This window comes from Ambystoma mexicanum, chromosome 1q (genome assembly GCF_040938575.1).
Source record: "Ambystoma mexicanum isolate Mex_15411 chromosome 1q, UKY_AmexF1_1, whole genome shotgun sequence".
Lineage (NCBI taxonomy): Eukaryota > Metazoa > Chordata > Amphibia > Caudata > Ambystomatidae > Ambystoma > Ambystoma mexicanum.
This window is the reverse complement of record NC_090922.1, coordinates 1,394,155,650-1,394,177,039: the sequence shown is the minus strand read 5'-3', so window position 1 is coordinate 1,394,177,039 and position 21,390 is coordinate 1,394,155,650. Positions and strand designations below refer to the sequence as shown.

At 45.3% G+C, this 21,390-nt stretch overlaps 1 protein-coding gene across 2 annotated transcripts in view; it reads right to left on the bottom strand.

The window, feature by feature from the left end:
* EFCAB14 (EF-hand calcium binding domain 14) overlaps nt 1-21,390 on the bottom strand; it is a 306,235-nt gene that overhangs the window by 200,398 nt on the left and 84,447 nt on the right. For both annotated transcript variants that reach the window (XM_069642256.1, XM_069642257.1), the window contains exon 2: nt 15,931-16,079. In XM_069642256.1, the coding sequence (XP_069498357.1) occupies nt 15,931-16,079 (149 nt within the window). The remainder of the gene's footprint in view (nt 1-15,930; nt 16,080-21,390) is intronic.

Here is a 21,390-nt window from a genome sequence, read left to right as displayed (position 1 = left end):
TTGAAAACAAATATGATAAGCATGAAGAACAGGTCTTGTACCATGAGGAACAGCCATTTTGAATATACAATACTCAAAAAGGCATTATTACAACTAAAAACGTTAAAGTAAGATGCATGGATGTGGACCAGCAAAAAGCTGTATAACTAGTCACTGCAACCAGCCAGTTAATAAGTATACATTAAAAAACTGATATTTAAACGAAAAGGGGCAGTACAGTGTTCCAGTATCACTCCACTGGAGGTGGCTTGTGCTGCTCTATTAAATGAGAAACAAAGCGACATATCCCCTCCTCTGGTAGCCATAGAGTGTAACTAGTACACCCCAAACAAAGATAGTAAAGCATACGAGTGAAGCTAAATAGTGTCACCTACTTGAAAAATCATTGAGGTTCCAGACAAGCAGCAGATATGGGGTGGGGACTGGGGGGTTTCAATTGCAAAAAGATTCTAAAAACCCTGGAACCCTGCTCCATACACATCCCCCAGTTGGGACTCATTGATAGGCACCCGGGAGCCCTACGCACATTCCGAAGGCATTGGGAAACCAAAGGAATTGCCAACATTGGAGACTTATGGAAGGAAGGGCAGTGGATCGGGTTCTAGGGGCTAATGGCAGACCATGATCTACATTAAGGCCAATTCATGTTATACAAAGACATGATCAAGGCATTAAACAAAAGCTAGCCAGAGCTAAAAGCAGGAGAGGGCACAAAAGAATTACTCGACACATGCTTCGATGTGGCAGAAGGAGGTCACAGAGGGTTTGCTGTGGCCCGTAACTATACCCCGCCACGGACAGGCTCCAGCACTCCCTTGCTAAATGCCCCTACTTCAAACAATTCCAATGTTGAGACTGTCCGAACCCATCTCCTCTAGGTCCAACCCCTCCACCTCTTGCTCCTCGAAATCCCCCTACTTTCTGCCACTGTGGGCCAGGGTACTGTCGCCCCCCTCCCCACTGCCCTGGTCCTCCTTCCACCCAGAGCGCCGCAATAGTTGCATTCACAACTTGCTGTGTACTCTCTGCTCACTCTCTCTACCTGTACTGGCGTTGGCACGGGCACCTGAACTGCCACCTTTACCAATTGTTTCTCTACTATCTTTGCTTCATCCCACTGACTCCTCTGTGTCGTTTCCCTCTATCGCCCCTTAATTCTTTAGCAATGATGCATTATTATGCTCTGTATATCCGGCCATCCCTTCGCCTCAATACCCACAATCTTATCCAGTGCCTTCTGCAAACACATCTTTACGATGAAATAGAAAAATGGTATCGATTGATCCCATAGCCCTTCTGTCTCCGCTCTCCATTTCTCCTGCAGTTTAAGAATGAAACCCTCATCACCACCCATGGTATATTGCACCAGGGAATGTAGGTCAGGAGTATCTGGAAAGGCTCCACGTTACGCATTCTATACCAAGCCTCTAACTCCATTGAGTGACGCCCCATCATGTGCATCATCCCCCAATGTTACTCCTGGGTATCCAGCCTTGAGCCACACTTTCCCAGCTTGATCCCCCAACTATGGCAACCAGTAAACTCTTCGTATCGCCTATTGCCAGGGGCACCACTGCCGTTTGTTTTTCGAATTTGTATATCCACTTGCTTGCCCCTGCTGTAAGCTGTGGGAGGGCCTGAATTAAATTATTCTTGTCCGTTTGGTGCAAAGGAACGTAGTGTCCTCTATGCCCCCTTGTAAAAGTGGCATCTGCATATTTGCTCTACCTTACCATACCCTTCTTCACAACACCTGCTCTACACCAATGCCATCCGGCCAGCTCTGTTCGTTAACTTGCTTCCCCCCCCCTATACCTTCTACTTGGGGCGACGGGGGGGTGTTTTCAGCCACCACTTCATCCCCCCTTCGACTTCACTCAGGTCCTCTGAACGTGCCGGCATCCCCTCCCTCCACATTTTCTCCCAGCACCATAGTCTGTTCTCCTAAAATAATCCACCCACCCAGACTGTTTTCCTTCTCAACCCCTACATGTTTCATACCTTCAATATCCATTTTAAGCAATATTTCCCATGACTTCCACTCTCCCGCCCCGTTCATGGTGTACTTGCTTCCCTTCATGTTTCTGGGGATGTCCGTAACCTCCTGTAGTTCCGTTAGTAAACCAGTTAACCTATCCTGAAACTCCCTAGACCTGTACTCAGTCGATGCTTCATGCGGGTGGGTATACTGGAGATGGGGAAGCAGTAGCCTGTAATGTTGCTGATACTGCGGGGTCCCTCCTGCCACGGGAGGCATGCCCATCGAAGCAGGGACATAGCTTGGATTAGGGTACCCCTTTAGGGGATATGGTGTCAAGAGATACAATCCTTTAGTCCCTTACCTGCGTCTCACCTTCCCCTTCTCTTTCCGCTCCCCTCACTTCTGTCTCTCGGCGCCTCGGGTCCATTCCCTTGATCCTCGGTATCGTTGGACATAAGTTAAAGATCGAGAACCTCTTTTCTCTTTTGTAACTGCTTCCCTTGCATTTCACTAAGAATGTAGACATGTGTTCCAAAATAATCTCATCCCCCCTCCTCCCGTCTCTGCGATCCACTGCGTATGCTATTCTTCCACCCTGTCATGATACAGTGGCAGGGCCTTGTACACGTGCTCCATTGGTGATCCTCCCCCATAGTGACGTCTGTTAGGGAGAATTCTCCAAAATGTGGTAATTCCCTTCACCTTAGAGACCCCCAGCAAATTTGCTGGATTTTGAAGACTTGATTTTTTTAACCTGCAAAGAGTGTGAGCCTTTTTTGCCCACTCATGTATTTTGATGTGTGTTTTACACCTGCGTTCTTCGATTATGGCATTTAGACAAGTCCATAGGCATCTTTTCATGTGTGTTACACAGCACATTCATTGCAGTGACACAGGGATTTCTTTCAGACTTACCCATGGTTTAAATACCTTATCTGGGATGAACTACTGTTTCCCAGAAAATGTAAAGTGAAACTGACTTTAGTCTTTCCAAATTCCTAGAACTAGCACACACCATCTTACAATGGAGTGCTGGAGGGGTTACATAGTATCCCCCGTGTCTAAATACTCATGTAGCAGTCAAATGCTACCCTTTCCTATTGAATAGGCTGGTGGCAGTGGTTTTACAACTACCATGATTATTCCCGACCGCGAACATTGGTAGCTAAAAATCACAGGAGCCATGTTTTTCAAGATGGCGCCTTAAGCCCCTTTGTTTAACGAGGTCCCGGTGTTCATTTTTCGCTGTTTCTTTTTGGAAAGGTCCTTCTAGAATTCGTCTCTGCACGCCAAACCAGGCTTGGCGCCTTTGTTCGTGTACCTTTTGGCGGGCTTCAGGACTGAAGTCCGCCTCTGGTGCCTTAGTGTCTGGGGTGGGCAGGAAGTGAGGGAGGTGCCCGAAACACCCTGTGCTTAATCTCCTAGGAGACCCAAATCCAGTCTGGCATGATTGGCTGGCTGATTGTCCGGCAAGGTCAGCCACCCTGCTGGGTGACAGCTAGGGTGGAATGAAAGGGAGAGAACTGTTGTAAAGGCGAGTCTCTTGGACTGGAAAGCAGAGTCGACCACTCGAAGGAAAAAAATGAAGAAGAGCTGGAAGAGTACGGCTGTTGCAACTCCTGGACCGTTGGTTTGCCCGGTGAAGCCCTGCTGCAGGTCCGAATTGCCAAGTTCATCTCGACAGAGAAGCCCCTTCAAGGAACACTTCTCCCTTTGAATTGGTGGGACCAATCAACTCGTAAGCCACCGGGATACCATTCTCAAGGCTGGTTAGGATTAACCAGGGAGAGGGACATCAGCTTGTGTGCTTGAATCTACAGCTATTGGAACTGAAGTGACTCCATTTTATTTGAGTTTTCCGATGATCCCGTGCAGTGCAGGAGTCCCCCGACGTCCTCCCTCTTGTCACCACGACTGAGGCCCAGGAACAGTGAGACCTGCAGGAACTGCCAGGAACCAACAACTTCAGCTGCATTTGTTTCTCCATATTAAGGTACTGTGCCAAGCCAATTGAGAGAACGCTACTCTTGCGGTGACATTTCGTGAAACTTTCCCAATTTACAGGCCTAATCAGCTTGTGACCCAAAACACGATTCTTTTTCGCCTAAACTACTTCTGAGAACTTTTTCAAAGACTTTACCGTCTGATACCAGAACTGCTCGTTCCTATCCAGAACACTAGCCCATTGACTTTGGCCTAGGCCTATTGACTTGAATTGAACTCTTCTGGTGAAGAATCTGTTTGCACTGTCTAACAAGTATATATGATCTATTCTACTTACCGTCTGCCTTTTACTCACTGCTATTTGGCTTCTATTTCAGAGGAGCTCAAACTGTCTCAAAAGTTGTATTGGTATATAATATGAAGTTACCTCCTTCTAAAGAATGTTTTCTAAATTATTGTGTAATAAATGAATAAGTGTTTTACCAAGAAACCTTGAGTTTAAGTGTCTACTTGAACCACTGTGATTGAAAGTCCTCTGTGTAATGACTTGTACTGCTCACATTCACTCTTGAGATAAGCTTGGCTGCTCAGCTCGCTACCAGAAAATGTGTGGTACAGACTTATACCAAAGGTTGGTTTGGCTAACACCTGTAATCCTCATTGTGTGTGGTGGTCCCAGAGGGTACTGCATGCAATTCTGCCTAATGTCGATCCCTTACCAGCCCCCACAAAGGCCCTCTAATGCGCCACGCACGCTGTCACTTATTTATAGCAAAAAAAATAATCAAACCCGCACCCACACACACACACACACACACACACACACACACACACACACACACACACACACCCCCGCCCCCTAGCAACCCCCCGCTCAAGAGTGGGAAAACACCATACCAGGGACTAGATTACCACCCTTTATAGGGCCTGCTTCTGCACCCTAAAAAAAAACGAAAAAACACCACCACCACAAACAAACAATGCGCTACACTACCAACCGCTACTTGTTCCAGGCCTACAACTTATAGGAGATCACTACTTTGTATTTCCAAGAACCTCATTTAAATATTATACTGCCTCGTGGTACTACCTTCCCTCCCCTTTTGAGGAGGGGATGCCTTGCCTTACTGTATAATGCCTTACCAAACTGTTGAACTAATACTACAAATGTTCACCAGCAAGAACCCTAACCTCACCCATGTCACATCAATGACCTCACTCTCCACGTTCTCACTTCCCCAAATGATGATATGGTATATGATATGGCATTTATAACGCGCCTATACACAAGTATTTCAAGGCGCAACGAGGCAAAGGAGGGGGAACATAGGGAAAACAGACAACGATCTTACTATGCCTTGGGTCATTCAGATTGCGCACATGCAAGTGCAATGCATCCATCCTCCTACTTGTTATCCCTTACATGTGGTGTTCACCCGAACTCCTCAGTCACTGGGTTCCAACACTGCCCTGCACTCTCGTCTGAGCCGCACCCGGCTTCAATGAGCAAAGAGGACTTAAAATGGCGCTTACTAGACCACTTGGAACACGTGTTTTTATGGGCCGGCCACTTAGTGTGGCAAGTGAAATGAAATGATATATTTTATTTATATCGCGCTCGTACACAAGTGTTTCAGAGCGTCACCAGGCAAAAAGGGAGGGGAAAAACAGCGATCTTACTAGGCCCAATGACATTTAAGAAAGCGCAAGTGCATGGAAAAGTAAAAAGGGGGGAAAAGTGAATGGAAAGGGGGGGGGGTGGTGTAAAGTGCGAGGCAGAGGAGAGAAAACTACTCTTCTGAATAAAGTCTTCCCTCTACAATCCAAAATTAAAGACAAACAAGACAGCCTGAAACAGGACAATCGTCCACCAACCCCGTTAAGGGTCGATCCCTTAGCTTCTCTTAATATTAAACCTTTAGCCTTCCCTCCCCTCACCATTGCTGAGGTGGAAGACAAAGAGAATCAAACCGTCTGTCAAGGTGATCCTTGCCCTGCTCCTATCATTAAGGATTCTGCCCATGACCTGGCCCCATTCATCACTTCCTTCATTAACTCATCTTTTAAAACAGGTACTGTCCCCGACAACCTCAAGGACGCATGGGTGATCCAACTGCTTAAAAAACCTTCCTTAGACCCAAGCATGCCCACCAATTTCAGACCCATAACCACTGTCCCGTTCTTGCTTAAGATCTTAGACGGTGCGGCATACTTGCGGTTCCAAGACTACTTGGAATCCAATAACCTCCTGGGTCTGCGACAATCAGGATTCCCGGCCCAGACATGGGACCGAAACAGCCTTGATTGACCTGAAAACTCAAATGGAGGTCTTGAAAGACAATGGGAAACTAGCCCTGCTTCTACTCCTAGACCTTTCTGCAGCCTTTGATCTGGTCAATGTCAACGCATTCATTCTGCTGCCCACTCTGACTCAGCCACGGCATGGATTAAATCCTTTCTTAGTAACAGATCTATGAGGGTCTTCTCACCCTCTGCAGCCGCTGACCCTGCTCCAATTCACTGCAGCGTCCCTCAAGGCTCTTGCATGTCGCCTACACTATAACGTCTTCACAAAACCTCTCTTTGATGTACTTGACTATCTGGGTGTCTCCTACACCAACTATGCAGATGACACCCAGCTACTCATTCCCATCACTGGCGATTATATGGCTGATACCAAGGCCTTGAACAACGTCTATCTGGTCATCCAGGCTTGGATGGCCCAACATGAATTATGTCTTAACGACGACAAAACGGGGCTCCTCATTTTGGGCTCCTCGCAACATCTTAAACTAGATCCATCCTACCAGTCATTCATCATATATGGAAATATCATTAAGGTCTCTAAAGACACAAAAACATTAGGCTTCTATCTTGACGCCACTCTATTACTGTCATGACAAACAAATGCAGTTAGATCAGCCTCTGCTTACACCTGCAAACTTATTACAGCTTGCAGACCTTTTCTGACTACTCCTAACAGTATCACCCTAGCCAGAACTCTCATGTCAAAAAATTACTATTGTATTGCCCTCTACCTGGGAACTAGTCAAGGGAACTTGAATAAACTACACATCACCCAGAACAACGCCATCAGGGCAGCGTTAAACATCCCCAGAAACCACCACATTTCTGAAGCTAGAACTAATCTACACTGGTTACCTGTCAAGCAGAGAATCTCACTGAATGCACTTGCCGTCACTCACAAATGACTGGCACACAAGGCCCCTCCCTACCTCTGCAACCGACTCTCCCTCCACACTTCCACACAACCTCAAATAACCGCCCAGACCAACTGCCTATCGATCCCAAGGTTCAAACGTCAAAAAGCTGGTGGCGTGAGCTTCCCTGTCCTTGTATCTAAGCTATGGAACACTCTTCCTGCCATCGTCAGATCCGAGGACTCATTTAACACCTTCAAGTTGAAAACGAAATCATGGCTCCTGGCTCAGAACTGAGACATCCGCTATTGCTCCATACACCACAGTTCTCGGTCGCTTGCTGCTGCCTCTGCTCGTTTTACATGTCTGCTTTTAGATCTTATCACTTCAACTACTGTTGTAAATACTCAACTACTGTTGTAAATACTTGTATGTAACATCAATGTATGTAAATAATATCAGGTTTTGCGCCCTGATGCTCCTGGGCCACAGGGGCACATTACAAATAAAATAAAATACAAATAAATAGAAAAAAATAATAAATGAGGGCGATAAACCATGGTAGTGCAGCCAGCAAGGGGCAGGTGAAAGTTAGTCAGAAAGGTATTATCTGGTAAGTGCAGAAGAAAAGTGGGAGGGGGACTGTATGGGTAAGTGCTAACGTGGACCAAACTTTATACAGGTATGATCTATAGTAGCATTTATCGAGTGGGTGAAGGTTGTTCGCTGGGAGTTGGCTAGGAATTCTGGATTCTACCCTCATGGGTGTTGCTTATGTCCTATTAGACTTAGTGTAGTCTCTATAGTTTATTAAGGGCTTCTTTATTCTGTTCTAGAAGTTGACATTGTCGTCCTAGATTTGTCATCCTTTTCATTGTGTTTCCCCTTTGGTAGTTTGGTTTTTTAGTTTGAATCTGTGATGTTGAAGAGCCAGGTTTTTAGTAATTTTCTGAATTGTAGATGGTCTTTGGTGTTTCTTATTTCTTTTGGGATGTTGTTCCAGGTTTTTGCGGCTAGGTGGGAGAAGGAGTAGCCTCCAAGTTTTTTCTTAAGGTATGGTTTTTCTTCCAGACGGATTGATCCGAGAAGTCTCGTTGGCTTGTAGATTGTTAATTTCTTTTGCAGGAATTCAGCTCCTTGTCCGCAGATTGCCCTGTGTGTTATGCACATTGTTTTGAAAGTGATACAATGTTTGACTGGGAGCCAGTGCAGTGTTTTTAGGGCTGGAGTGATGTGGTCTCTTCTGGATAGTTTGAAGAGGATGGCTGCTGCATTTTGGATCCTTTGTAGTTTCTTCAGGAGGTCTTCTGGTATCCCGAAATGGAGGCTGTTTGCATAGTCGATTCTTGACATGAAGGTGACGATTGTGTTTTGTGGATGGAGAGGAAAGGTAAGATTCTTCTTGCTGTGTGAAGGAGGAATATTATTGCGTTTATTTGTGGTTCTAGTCCATCAGGACTCCCAGATTTTTTACTACCTTAGATTGAATTGGTGCGGTTCCCATTTCTGCTGGCCATGGAATATAGGTGGTGTTCTCTTGATTTTTGGATATAATCATGATTTCTGTCTTTCCTGGGTTGATTTTCAAGTTGTTGGCATTCATCCAATTAAAGACTTAAGGTTGAGTGATCGGCTTGAGTGTCTTTGATTTTGTAGATGTAGTTTTAGCATGCAATTCTGATTAGTGCAGTGTGGTTGATACTGAAGTACAGTGGTGATAATGAGGACCCTTGTGGTACTCCACAGTCATTGACTCGTGGTGTGGATTTGAAGGGCTTTAACCAGACGGTTTCTGTTGTGTCTGCTAGGAAAGATTTAATCGAGAGTAGTGCAGTGTCTGTTACGCCTATGTCTTTTAGTCTTTTGGTTAGGGTCTCATGGCTAACTGTGTCAAAGGATGAGGAGAGGTCGAGCAGAATCAGTGCTTAGGTTGCGTCGGAGTCAGCGTTCGTTTTTAGGTCGTCCCAGATGGATAGTAGTGCCGTTTGTTCCTCTTGCGGTTCTGAAGCCGACTTGTGCTTGGTCAAACAGGTGGTGTTTTTCTACGCGTTTCTGGGTTAGTTTGTATACGTCGGTTTCCAGGAGTTTTGCTGGGTAGGGAATGTTTGAGATCAGCCTGTAGTTGGAAGTCTTCTACGTCGCCACGTGTGTTTAAGAGTGGTTTGATATATGCTGATTTGAATGTTTTTGGTACGGTTCCTGTTGCTAGTGAGAGATTTAGGAGGTTTCTGTAATATTCAGATTGTGTTCCTTGGGCAAGGATTGAGGTGTAGATGTCAGGTAGGCACGGATCCATGGGTGGACACTATTTCTTGCTGTGTTTCACCAGCAAGACGAAAGCCTCTACTGATATTTCGGGACAGTTTTGTTGTGGTTCTGTGTTCGGTTCGGTTGGTTGGATGTTATGGTTGATTGGTCTGTTTTGTAGGATGCAATTGATTTTGTTCTTGAAATGGTCTGCCAGGTTGTAGCAAAGTTTCTCTGAGGGGGAGGGTGTTGGGGTGTTGTCGCAGCCTAGTGGGTTTCTCATTTCTTTAATGATGTTGAACATTTCTTTTTGTGAGTTTGTCGCATTGGTGATTGTCGTCATAATGCCTTCTCTTCGCCTTTTGTATTTCCTTCTTGCATGCTCGGATTTGTTTCTGGAACTTTTTTTTTTTTTTACTCTGGGTTGGATTCTTTCCTCTTTTCCAGCTCCATTTTCATGTTGTCCTTTTTCATGGTGCTTAGTAGTAGGGTGAACATTTTGCCATTGCTTTTTTTGATGGGGGGGAATGGTTTTTGCTCTCAAAAACGTTCTGCTGAAGAGAGGTACAAGCAGAAACATTTAAGGCAAAAACACTGTCAGAATGATGCAATACATTTAGTGCACACCCACACGGCTGATTGAATGGACCCTATACAGGTGCTGCCTTCACCCATATGGGATTGCAGTTTATTGGTCCCATCCCAGTCTATCTTCCATCACTTGGGCACTGCAGGGCTCAACTTCTCACGTCGAAGGTCAGAAATCAAATTAACTATACTCCTACTATACAGCTTCATCACTCGGGTGAAATATGTGGAAGCACCGGGTGAAGTATGTGGATGGAACGGATGAACTGATGTAAAATGGGTGAAGTGGGTGGAACGGGTGAAATAGGTGGAACCAGTGTAAGTGGATGGAACGTGTGAAGATGACGTATGGATGGATGATGCATGGAGAAAGGAGAACGTGGGTAGAACGAACAAATGGAGCAGCGCATAAAATGGTTGCAGTGCATGGAACGGATTGGAGTGCACAGAATGGCGTGACGTACATGGAATGGTCTGAAAAAGCACTGAAAGGAACGGTCTGAGTGCTTGAAACAGTCGTAATGCACGGAACAGTCAGAGTACATGGAACTATTGGAGTGGGCTCGATCTCAAGCACCTACAGTAAACCACCATATTCACATCTCCACGCTTACTCTCTTCTTTACACCACCACTTAAATGGAACACAGCGATATTATGACACCATTCGGTATAGCTGTTCTCATACCATCATCTGCCTCATGCTCCCCATCACCCTAAACACTGCTGGCTACACAGCCAGAATCGGTCTGGATTACAACCTGCCAGAACGAACACATACTCCTGATCTTCAAACCACCACACCTACCGCTAAAAAGCAGCTATCACACGAATGCCACACCAACTGCACATATCCGGTGCTCACACGCCCCTTTTGACTCTCTCTGCTCGCTACTGACTTGAACTTCGGTTCCCCGAGGGTGTTCAACCTACCAGCACCTTGAGACTATACCAAATGGTACATTAGGCGCTATATGAATGCAAAATAACATAACTCATACCATACACTTGGCCGGCTTAAAAACAGACAGGAGGTTCCAGGGCACTCCAACCTTCACCCACACATTTCACTCACTCCCTCCAAGTCATCCGACTCCCAGGTCTTTCACCCTCGATTGAACTATAACGTACCCCTCTCAGCACCTCTCAATACAAAATCACATGATTGTTACTACTACAATACATCCTGTCCTTCCTCAGAATTGTTACTTTGGGGTTGATGGTCAAAGGGCACTTGGTGTCATGGAATTCGGGGAGCGTATGGTTTATTCAGTTATATGGGTTATAACTCGTGGTCACTCTGGAATGGGCCGGGTTGTGCTTTGGCTAAAGTTTGTTTGTTTATTTATTTCTATAGCGCTCCGGACCCAGGAGGATAGGGGCGCTTAGTACAAGGTTACAAGGCACGGTACAGGGTAATAAACAGTGAAACTAGAACAATTTAAATAGCAGTTATATACAGGCAGTGAGGGTGAAAGCACGCAGTAGTAACATAAGTGAGGAATAAACAGTCAATACATTATATAGTTAGGTCTGACTTCAAAGTTGGCTATTTGTCAGAAGCCACCCAATGACCAGTTTCCTAAATGACTGGAAGGAGTAGGATGCTTTAATGCTCAGTGGCAAGGAGTTCCAGAGTTGGTGGGGCGGCTCTTTTGGAGTTAAATCTAGGCACTGTAAGGCATAAGGTGTTGGAAGATCTCGTGGTTCTAACGGACGGTTTCATGGTGAGTTTGTTGGTCAGGTATGGGGGTGCTAAGATTGTTGAGAGCTTTATACGTCAGGCAAAGTGTTTTTAGGTCGATTTTATGTTGGATGGTGAGCCATCTGCATGTAGTTCTGGTGGCTGAGATGTGCTCACGTCTGGGGATATTTAGCGCTGCCCGAAGTGCATTGTTTTGAAGGACTTGGAGCTTGTTAATTGACGCTTGATTGGCAGCTAGGTAGAGACTATTGCAATAGTCTAGTTTCGATTGTATAAGGGCTCTGGATAGTATGATGCAACTGTTAGGGGAGAGAAATGGTCTACAGGCTCTAATGAGTTTTCCGGTATATGCCGTGGCAGAGGCGGTAGCATTAATTTGTTTGGTGAAGTTAACGTTGGCATCAAGATAGAAGCCAAGTGTTTTCACATTTTTGGCGACCGGGATGGTGTTGCCATCGATTATGTTAGAGTAGTTAGGACTTAATTTTTGTAGGTTATTCGGTGAGCCAACAATGAGCAGTTCGGTCTTCTCGTCATTGAGGCAGAGGCCATGAGCCAACATGCCCACCAGCCGCCAGCCTCTAATCGTGGCCTCGTAGGGCACATTCCTTTTGGGTGAAAGACCTCTTCGCAATGCTTTCAAGAACAATGGACAAACAGTGGGGTGGTTGGGGCTGCAAACTGCCCTCATTGGAGCGCGGGCATAACTGGGGATTTCCGTTATCTCGTGGATTTGACCCTAGTGCATGCAATGCTGCCTTTACTGTGCTTACTGGGCAAGTCTTCTCTTATACCCAAGAATATTAATATCTACGCAAAATAACAATGCCATCTGCGCCTTGAGCCGCACCATATGATATGATTGATGATATCATGGGGTCCTAATTCTCCTTTCACTGAGCCCCCTCCCCCCGGTTCATTACAGTGCCTCCAATGCATCTCGCCTTACTTTAAAACGCCAGCAGGGGTGGGCGGAGCGGTAAAAAAATGTCACTGCCCCTTCACAACAGAGGTACGATGGAAGGCTACAACTAACCAAACCCCACTAAAAATCTCACACCTTCAAATTCCATAACACCACCACACCTATACTGGACAACAAACTGAGCACACTTCACCACACCAACGAAACGGACCATACTTATAATGCACAACAGCACACAGCAGCTACCGACCAAAAACATTTACAAAATAAATCACACCCACGCTCAGCGAATGGTGTAAACCGAACTGAAGCTGCCAACAGAACATCACAGCTCTCCTGAGCCTTTTCCGACTTACCACTACCAACTTATCCTACCCTCTTGCTTTTCAGAACCGCCAGAGCGCCTTGGGGACCCTTTCAGCGTTGCTAGTGCGCATTATAAATGTCCTTTAACATAACAACCTTGGTGCTTTGGTCCAGACCCATGTGGAAGATAAAAACAATCAAGTCCAGAGACCATTCTGCTTTCAGCACTCTCTGGAAGATCTCAACCTCAGCTGCTACTACCTCTGTGTCAGCTCTTTAAGGTATCTACACCTACACTCTCTCTGCAGCGTTTCCTCAACAATGGGGCAAAGTCTAGTGGTATGAATAGGGGAGGAGTCCCATGTGAATAGAGGGTAGCACTGGGGCAACGTGCTGATCTTGGAAGCAAGACCACGTAGAGCAACAGATTTTTGAATCCCATATCCGCGCTTAGAAACTGAACTCTGGTATTAAGCGGTTAATTTTTTTTTTTTTAAAAAGGCTTTGCTCTCATTGATCAACTTGTAGAAGGTTTCTCAATTTCTAGCATGCTCAGTTCGAGACCTCAACTCATATGGTCTAGGTAGGGTTAGATCAGAACCCTCAGGCGGTCATTTCATTAATTCTTTCTGGAGCCCTTTGATAAGTTGGTGTTCTTCTTTCTTCTGGTTCACAAAGGGCGATTGTTTTTGGCTTTTAGAAGGGTCTGCATGCAACAAATCAGTCCCTTTTCATTGGTGATTTAACACTGAAGCAGATACTTTAATGTGACTGAAGCAGATACTTCAGTCACAAAAGACAGCAAGTACTGAAGTGTTTGCCTAGTGCTTTAACTCATTTGGCTTTCGCCAAATGAGTTAAAGCAAGTAAAAAGGAAGACAAGTACTGTACTAGAACTGTATAGGAAAAAAATGTCAACTAGAAAAGGATTGTAAAAGATAGGTAGGATGGAGAGTAGTAGGTGGGGTGGAGACAGACATGGACTTAGACATTGAGAGGGTGAACGAGTGGCAGTGAGAGCGAAAGTTGAAGATGCGGGTATAGATGGGGAGGTTGGAGAGAGCATGTAGAAGTAGGACAAGAGTGAGAAGGAAAGCATGGTATCAAACAGTGAAGACCGACAAGTGATCACAGTTCAAGGGATTTTATTGAACTTCAATAGGTTGATTGAACACCTATCTAACCATAAATCTAAGGATGGGAGCAAGCTACGATCATCAAATAATAACAGCGCTAGTGGAGTCTGTCAAAATAAAAGGGCCTGTACTAATAAACCTATTGCCAATCCTTACTTCTAAATATAAATGGTGTGGGAAAACAATGTATGCAAAATAAGTGCTCAAGAAACAATATATGTCATGATAGTTGAGCAGTTGGCTTCCCTTCCGTGCGTTTTCAGCATGGGACAAGGTGGCACACAACTCTTGGTACAATCCCGACCTCGCCGCCCTTAAACGCATGTGTAGGACAAGGGAGACGAAGTGGAGGGCATCGGGTGCACGCGCTGACAAACTAGCCTGCCACCTGCTCCAAAAGGCAGTACAAACTCTGTCCTCTCTAAGAAGAGAGCCTAACATCCAACTTTCCCCTCCCCCTTAAGCCCTCGCTTGTGAAACTCCTTGTAAAGAAGCTCTCAGTTGATCCTTCCACTCCAGCCATCTATAGTCTGATCTCGATCACTTCTTTCCTGAGCAAACTCTTGGAAAAGCTGGCCATCTCTCAGATTAATCTACATACTGAATTTGTTGGTTGCGTCGATGACCACCAGTCTGGCTTCAGAGCTGGCAGAAGCCTGGCAACTGCTCTCCTGAACACGCGTTGAATCTAATCTCCCTTTTATCCTCATTCTCCTCGATCTATCCCCTTCTTTTGACACGGTCATCCATGCATCCTGCTCAATCGTCATCCGCGACGACCTTGGTATTACTGAAAAGGCCCTGGCCTGGCTGACCTCCTTTCTCACCGTCCGTCCCTTGCAGGTCCAACTGGGGTCTTTCCTCTTGTCTAGCTCTCGCTCTACTTGTGGTGTTCCACAGAGGTCTAACCTCTCTCCCAGGCTCTTTAAACACTACCAGGCACCTCTACTTTCTGCTCCAATTTTCAATGTTATGCGGTTGACACTCTGTTCTCTTTCAGGGTCTCTTCTGCCACCTCTGAGTCTTCCCTCGTTCCGGTTCTAGAAATAATGACAAAAATAGGGAGCCAAATAAAAGCACATCAAATTTTATCTGCCACATTCGGGGCTGGGACAAACACATGAGCGAGCGAGCGAGTCAGTCAGTCAGTCAGTCAGTCAGTCAGTCAGTCAGTCATTCATTGGAGGTGCGAAGCGGTCTGCTGTGTTCCCATGCTCTTGGAAGCATGTTCCTCTATCCAGAGAAAACGAATTACCAAAACTCGGGTGATTCAGTCATTCATGTTATGTTACTCTTACTGAGGTAATAATGCGTACGGTAGGACAAAGTTTACACAAGTCTGGAAAGTAAATGAAGTAGGTAACAATAAAAGGTGCATAGCCGAGGGGTGCAATATACCCCCTACCCATGGATAGACCGGTTACCTCTTGCACTTGTAATAGCGATCCTTCAAGAGCTTAGTGCTGAAGTGAAAGTAGTACGCTCAAGTAACACCTGCGCTTCGGTTTCTAAACTACTGTCCGATGGGATGACTTATCTGGCACAAGTCCTTCAGAGTGCAAACAGATTTTTACATTAATAAAGCTATTGCATATTGCCAGGCTGATAATAACACTCCCTCCATGCAAAAGCAATACTTTATAATGCTACATTTGTTTCCTGGTAGATAAAAAGAATTTAGCAGTTCCCTCATTTTGTGATATACAAAATGTTAAACAATTCAAGAAGACATGCCACTATTATAGTGGGCCTGGGACACACTAAGCACAAGTGGGAGGAATGTCAAACCCTCACATCCGTCATGGTGCAGTACAACAATTTTTCTTGGATGCTTAACCAATTTTATAGCATGAGATAGTATTTGAATTCACCAGTTTGTGAAAAACAAGTTTGGAAAGCAACATAGTAAAGCTACAGAAAATAAAGAGAAAAACTCACTTGCTCTGAACTTCTCTTTTAACGAATCAAGATCTTCTTTGAGGGCAACTTGCATCCAAACTAACCCAACGCATGCTACCACACAAGCAGCCAGGATAACAAAAGCACACAGAGGATAACAGATCTTGCAGCATCGGAGATATTCGCCCCTGGAAAAATAAATTATGAGTTTGTCAAATATGCACAATTACATTTGCTTTCTTTGATACATAATCATTTTATAAAATATCGTTCAGGTAGATGTTGCAAAAACTGAAATATAATTTAATACAAGACGATTGATGAGCCAATAGTGCATACCAAACTCCTGGTCCAGTCAGAAAAACTCACCTGGTTTGATAGGGTGGTAACAATTTCTGAGACGAATTAGGCAACTCTGAGAACTCAGGACCTCCCTACCCATGACTAGTAAGACCACATATGGTGAAAGGAACGCCAGCTTGCAAAAGTGGATTGAGATGGTACCTACAGAAAGAGGACCAGTATTGGTCTGCCTACCATGCAGTTATTCATTCAGGCGGATGTGGCAGTTTATCCACAATTAAACTAACTGAAATATAGCAGCGTGAGTGCTACTTCTGAACGGTTTGTACAGTAGAGGCAGTATAAAGTTGCGCAAGCAGGGGTAAAAATGTCAAGTTACATGCTAGTAGCTAGTCCTAAAACATCACTCTCCAACTCAGTACTCCACATACGTACAACACAATTTCTTACTTGCCAACAGACAATTACCAGGGCCAGCGCCAGGCATGTGCAGCTGCACTTGGCCCTGCGATGATGGGGCCCTGCACAGAGGGTGCCGTTGGTTCCCTGTTTTTGCAGGCTGCAATGTGGGCCGGTTAGGGAGAATTTTCATTTCTGTGCTAATTCCCTTCAACCTTGGAGACCACCAGCTCTTTCGCTGGACTTTAGGACTTTTTATTTTTAACTCTGGAGTGAGTGAGCCCTTTTCCTCACTCTCTCGTGTGTTTTAACCTGATTGTTTCATTTGTTTTTGGAGTCTGAAAAACTCTGATGGCATCTACTTTTTGTAAGGGGACTCGCAGTACCTTCAGTACAGTGTCACTGAGAAATCCTTCAGATTTCTCATGAGGTTCAAATACCTTTTCTTGTGTTAACTACTGTTCCAAAGAATAGTAAAGTGAAATTGACTTTACTTACCTTTTCTCTTTGTAGGTCCAGCACACCCCATCCTAGGTCGAGTGCTTTGGGAGGGGGGGGGGTGATTCTTCCTACCTACTCATGTTAAAATGTTTATGTTACCCTTACTACTTTAAAATGGTGGGTGGCAGTGGTTTAATTTTCCTACAATTGCGCTTTTCCTACCACAGCCTGAATCCTCCGCTGCAGTATAGCACCCATGGTTTACCATTTTGTTAAATGGTCCCGGTCGTCTTTTTCCGCCATTTTCTGTTTGTGAGGTCTTTCTAGGGTTTTACTCTGCACGTCAAGCCAGGTTTCAGCCCTTTGTTTGACTCCAGTGTATCTGGAAGAGCAGGAAGTGAGGGAGGTTCCCAAAACTCCAGTCCTTGTTACGCTCACCTGGTATCCACAGGGACGCCACCCAGCTGGGTTACTCGCTGCTATGCTTCTCAGCTTTGCCCTGATGTGGTCTGTGGGTTAGGTTCTGCCTGAAAATACAGGAGGACTGTGTTCAAGACTGACTGACTGAGTAAGTATCCTCCCTCCACTCCTGTATGCTCTCAGTCCCTCTGGCGCCCTCTCCTCACTTTATGGTAGAATTAGGCATGCTCTCCGTCCTGCCTTCTTTGCAGGGGCGCGTTGTCTTTCATGGGCGAGTGCGGTCCAGTTACTTCACTGACGCCGGCCCGTCTGATATTGTTCAGGTAGGTCTTATTGCTGTTCTTTAGTTTTGTTGCTATCCTGCATGCTTTTCTTTGTTTAAAATGTCTTTTCTCCCTTCGGTATGCAGAGCTTCAGCACGGCGAACTGGCTTGGTTGAGCCCCGCTGGTAAATGATGGCGCATTAAGAGCGCTATGATGCGGTAAGTAAGCGCTATGCGCAGCACTGCGAAGTCTTGCCTTTGCTAACCTGCGTTTTCCTTCCTTGTAGGTCGCAGTGTTCTTCAGCGCGAGTGGAATGTCCGGAGTGGTGCGAGCCGAGAGGCGACCAGCCAGGTAAGCCTTTTGAGCAGTTCGTAATTTGTAAATGTCTCTATAGCTTTCTTTAATATTGCCTCCATCTTCTTTCAGGTCGTTCTGTCTCAGAGGCGTGCAGATTCGAGGAAGCTGTTCTCAGTAGCTGCGAGTGTTTAAAGATGAAGACTGCAGGCAAGATGCTGCTGCTAATGATGTTCCTTTCGTCTCCTTGCAGGTTCTGCTTCTCCGAGGTTCGAGGGAATAGCTGGACACTGAGTGTCACGTTGCAAGCTGCAAAGTAACACGAAGCATGTTCTGCAGTCAGGGTGTGGTTTATATAGCCCAGGTAAAGTAGTACCAGGGAAAGTAGTTCCAGGCCTGCCACACCCAAGACACTAGACCGCATAGCTTGGTTCTTATGAACTAAGCTATGTGGATGCCTCCATGTTGGCTGACAATACAATAAAGTAGTACCCAAGCACATTGTTGTTCATGGTGTACAAGCCTGGCACCATAGGCGCCAGGACTGGCTCCAGGAGGGCTTTTGAAGAGGATGCCAGGCTTTAGAGGCCCGAGTCCTGACTCCACCTGGCCAATGGGTTTGCCAGAGGGGGTTTTGGGCGAGGGTCGCGACAGTCCTTTGTCTCTAGGAATGCACCCAGTCCTGATTTACCCTGCTCTTTGAGCGACAGCGAGGCTGTGCATGAATGGGAGAAACATGCTTAAAAGGCAAGGTTTTTGGGACTAGAGGAATAGTTGACCACTGGGAAGAGTACTTGATGAAGAAACTGCTGCATCCTCCTGGACCTTTGAATTGCCTGGTGAAGCCCTGCTGCTGTGCTGAAACTCCTTTTTCTGACCGACAAGAGAAGCTCCGGAAGGGACTGCTTTCCTTGGGTTAGCGGGACCAGCTTCCGACTGGCTGTACTTCTTTACTGCTGTAGGAACCGAGTGCCAGGGGTCGAGAAATCTGTAGTCTAGTGCAAGGTCTGCAATCCGGCCAAAAGCTCCAGGAGTCTCCCCAGTACCCTCCAAAAGCAGGACGACCAGAGCTCGAGTCCTCTCACCAGAGTAAGGACTCAATGAGTGAAGGAAGCCCAACCAGTGCCCAAGATCTGCAATGGTGCGGTTTACCAAGCGCTGAAACTGAAAAGTGCTGCTGATCTGAAAAGAGCCTGTTGCTGCTGCGCACCTCCAAATTGCTGCCTCCAGGCGTCATTTCAGCTCAATCTACAAAGTGTACTAGTGATATATAATTGCCAATACTGTCCTAGTTAGTATAGTAAAGTCACCTCTGGTTGTAGGAAGTGTGTAAAAAGCATATCTAAAGAGTATCTACTAGCTTTGTGTTGATTCTGGAAAAGTATATTTGATTGTTACATATATAGCCCTTTTTAAAGAATGCTCATTTAAAAACTGATGTTAAATAAATAACTATTTATAATTGAAACCCTGAGTGTAAGTGTTACTTGTATTTGCGAATTTCATTGCTACAGCTCACATTTACCCCTCTTGAGATAAGCCTGGCTGCTCAGTCACACTACCAACTTGTGTAGTACAGGCCTATACTGAAAGTGGGTTACCTAATACCAAGAGGACAAGGGTGGTGTCTCCCACAGGGTTACTACATCAATGCTTGCCTAACAGGCCATGTGCTCAGATTAGCTAAACTTGTGCAAGCTGAGCACACAAACGGCCCACGCTTCATCATGCATGACGATGGGGAAGCTTGCCGGTGTTGTGGACTATCTTTAAATGCACATGTTCTACCTCAAGGCTGACCTCCCTTTTTATTTGTCCTGTAAGGCAACGAGTCACATCTCAAGATCCTGCTGCAACTTTGGAGAGGCAAATACCCACCCCCTCCCAGCGCCCCAACAGGCATTGCTGGCCTTTTAAGAACTGCTGATCACTTTCTTTCTTAAATCAGAGCATTTAAAGTGGGTGCGATTTACAAGGGATGACCTTTTTAACAGACCCTTGTTTTGGACAATGCGTTCTTAAAGTGTTAAGTGCAAAGGAGCCGTTTTATTTTGAAAGCACCAGTTAGCTGCCTAAAACCTGTGCCCTCCTCCAGCACATGTTCATTTCTGAGTTTTTCAAAGTGCAGATTCCCAAAAGCATAGGATGCTTTAAGATCACAAAATGTCTTCAAAATAGGGAATGTGATGTAATTTTAATTGTTAGCACCTGCTTTCATATACATACATTTTTAGGGGTTTATAGTGAAAATGTCAACTGCAAAAATGCCGAAAAAAGAATTTAGAATGTTTTTTTACATTTTTTTTTAATGGGGGGTTTCCCCCCCCAACCCCCCGTTTATTTTTACTAGCTAGACCCCATAAAAACAAACATACAAATAAAGAAAAATAAAAACATTAGAATTTTGACTTTTTTTTTGTTGACATTTTTGCCATTCGATGTTTTGCAGCCGACCAAACTGTACACCATTTTTAATTGTGATGTGGGGTTAGTACTTGATGTCAGGGGAGTGATTGGAAGGGGGGGGGGGGGAGGGGAGGAGGCTCATTCTCACAGCAGTCCTTAAGTGTATGTTTTCAGATGTGTGGAGTTAACTGCCTGCAACATTGAAGCTTCACCAGAATATAATGGAATATAAATACTATAACAGCACTCAAACTAGCCCCAGCACATGGTGGCATGATCATCGGCGCCAACTAACAATGCAGGCCTGTCGCCCGCCCAAACCTTCAGGATAACATGCTGTTGGCAATGTGGGCAACCCAGGTAGGCATTCTCCCACCAATCCCGTAATCCCAGATTGGGGAAAACAAATAGAAGTTACTAGAAGCACCATTTACATTATTGAAACTTGACAATAGGCAATTGTATATGCCACTTTCTAAAAAGAAGGTGATTCCACTAGGCACGTATATGCTTATTTCGTTGGCCTGCCACAAGAACGGCCTGGACAAGAAACGTACTCTCATGAGAACTGCCAAAGATGGCCACACAGACAATTCATGGTTGGGCACCTACATATATAAGCATAGAGAGTGTCCTAGAGACAAATAGCCCAACAGAGTAATAGACATAAGACGGTCCACTCTGGAAATATGTACACCCTCGCCTCTTTTCACATTTAGGAAATAGGGAGAGCCTCTTCCTCTTTTACCCTTTTTTAAACATGCACTCTATTTAATGGGTGGATACTGAGGGGCAAAAACATGTGACCAAGCAACTACTTGTTTTTGCGAAACGCTTTATTTTTGCCACCTGCTCCCCTGGTGACCCTCTGAAGCTGCAGGTTTTTAAATATTTATTGAATAAAGATGACATTTTAAAACTTTACTTTGTGGACTCTGGTGATCTTTCAATGACTACGGGCTGCTGAAGTGT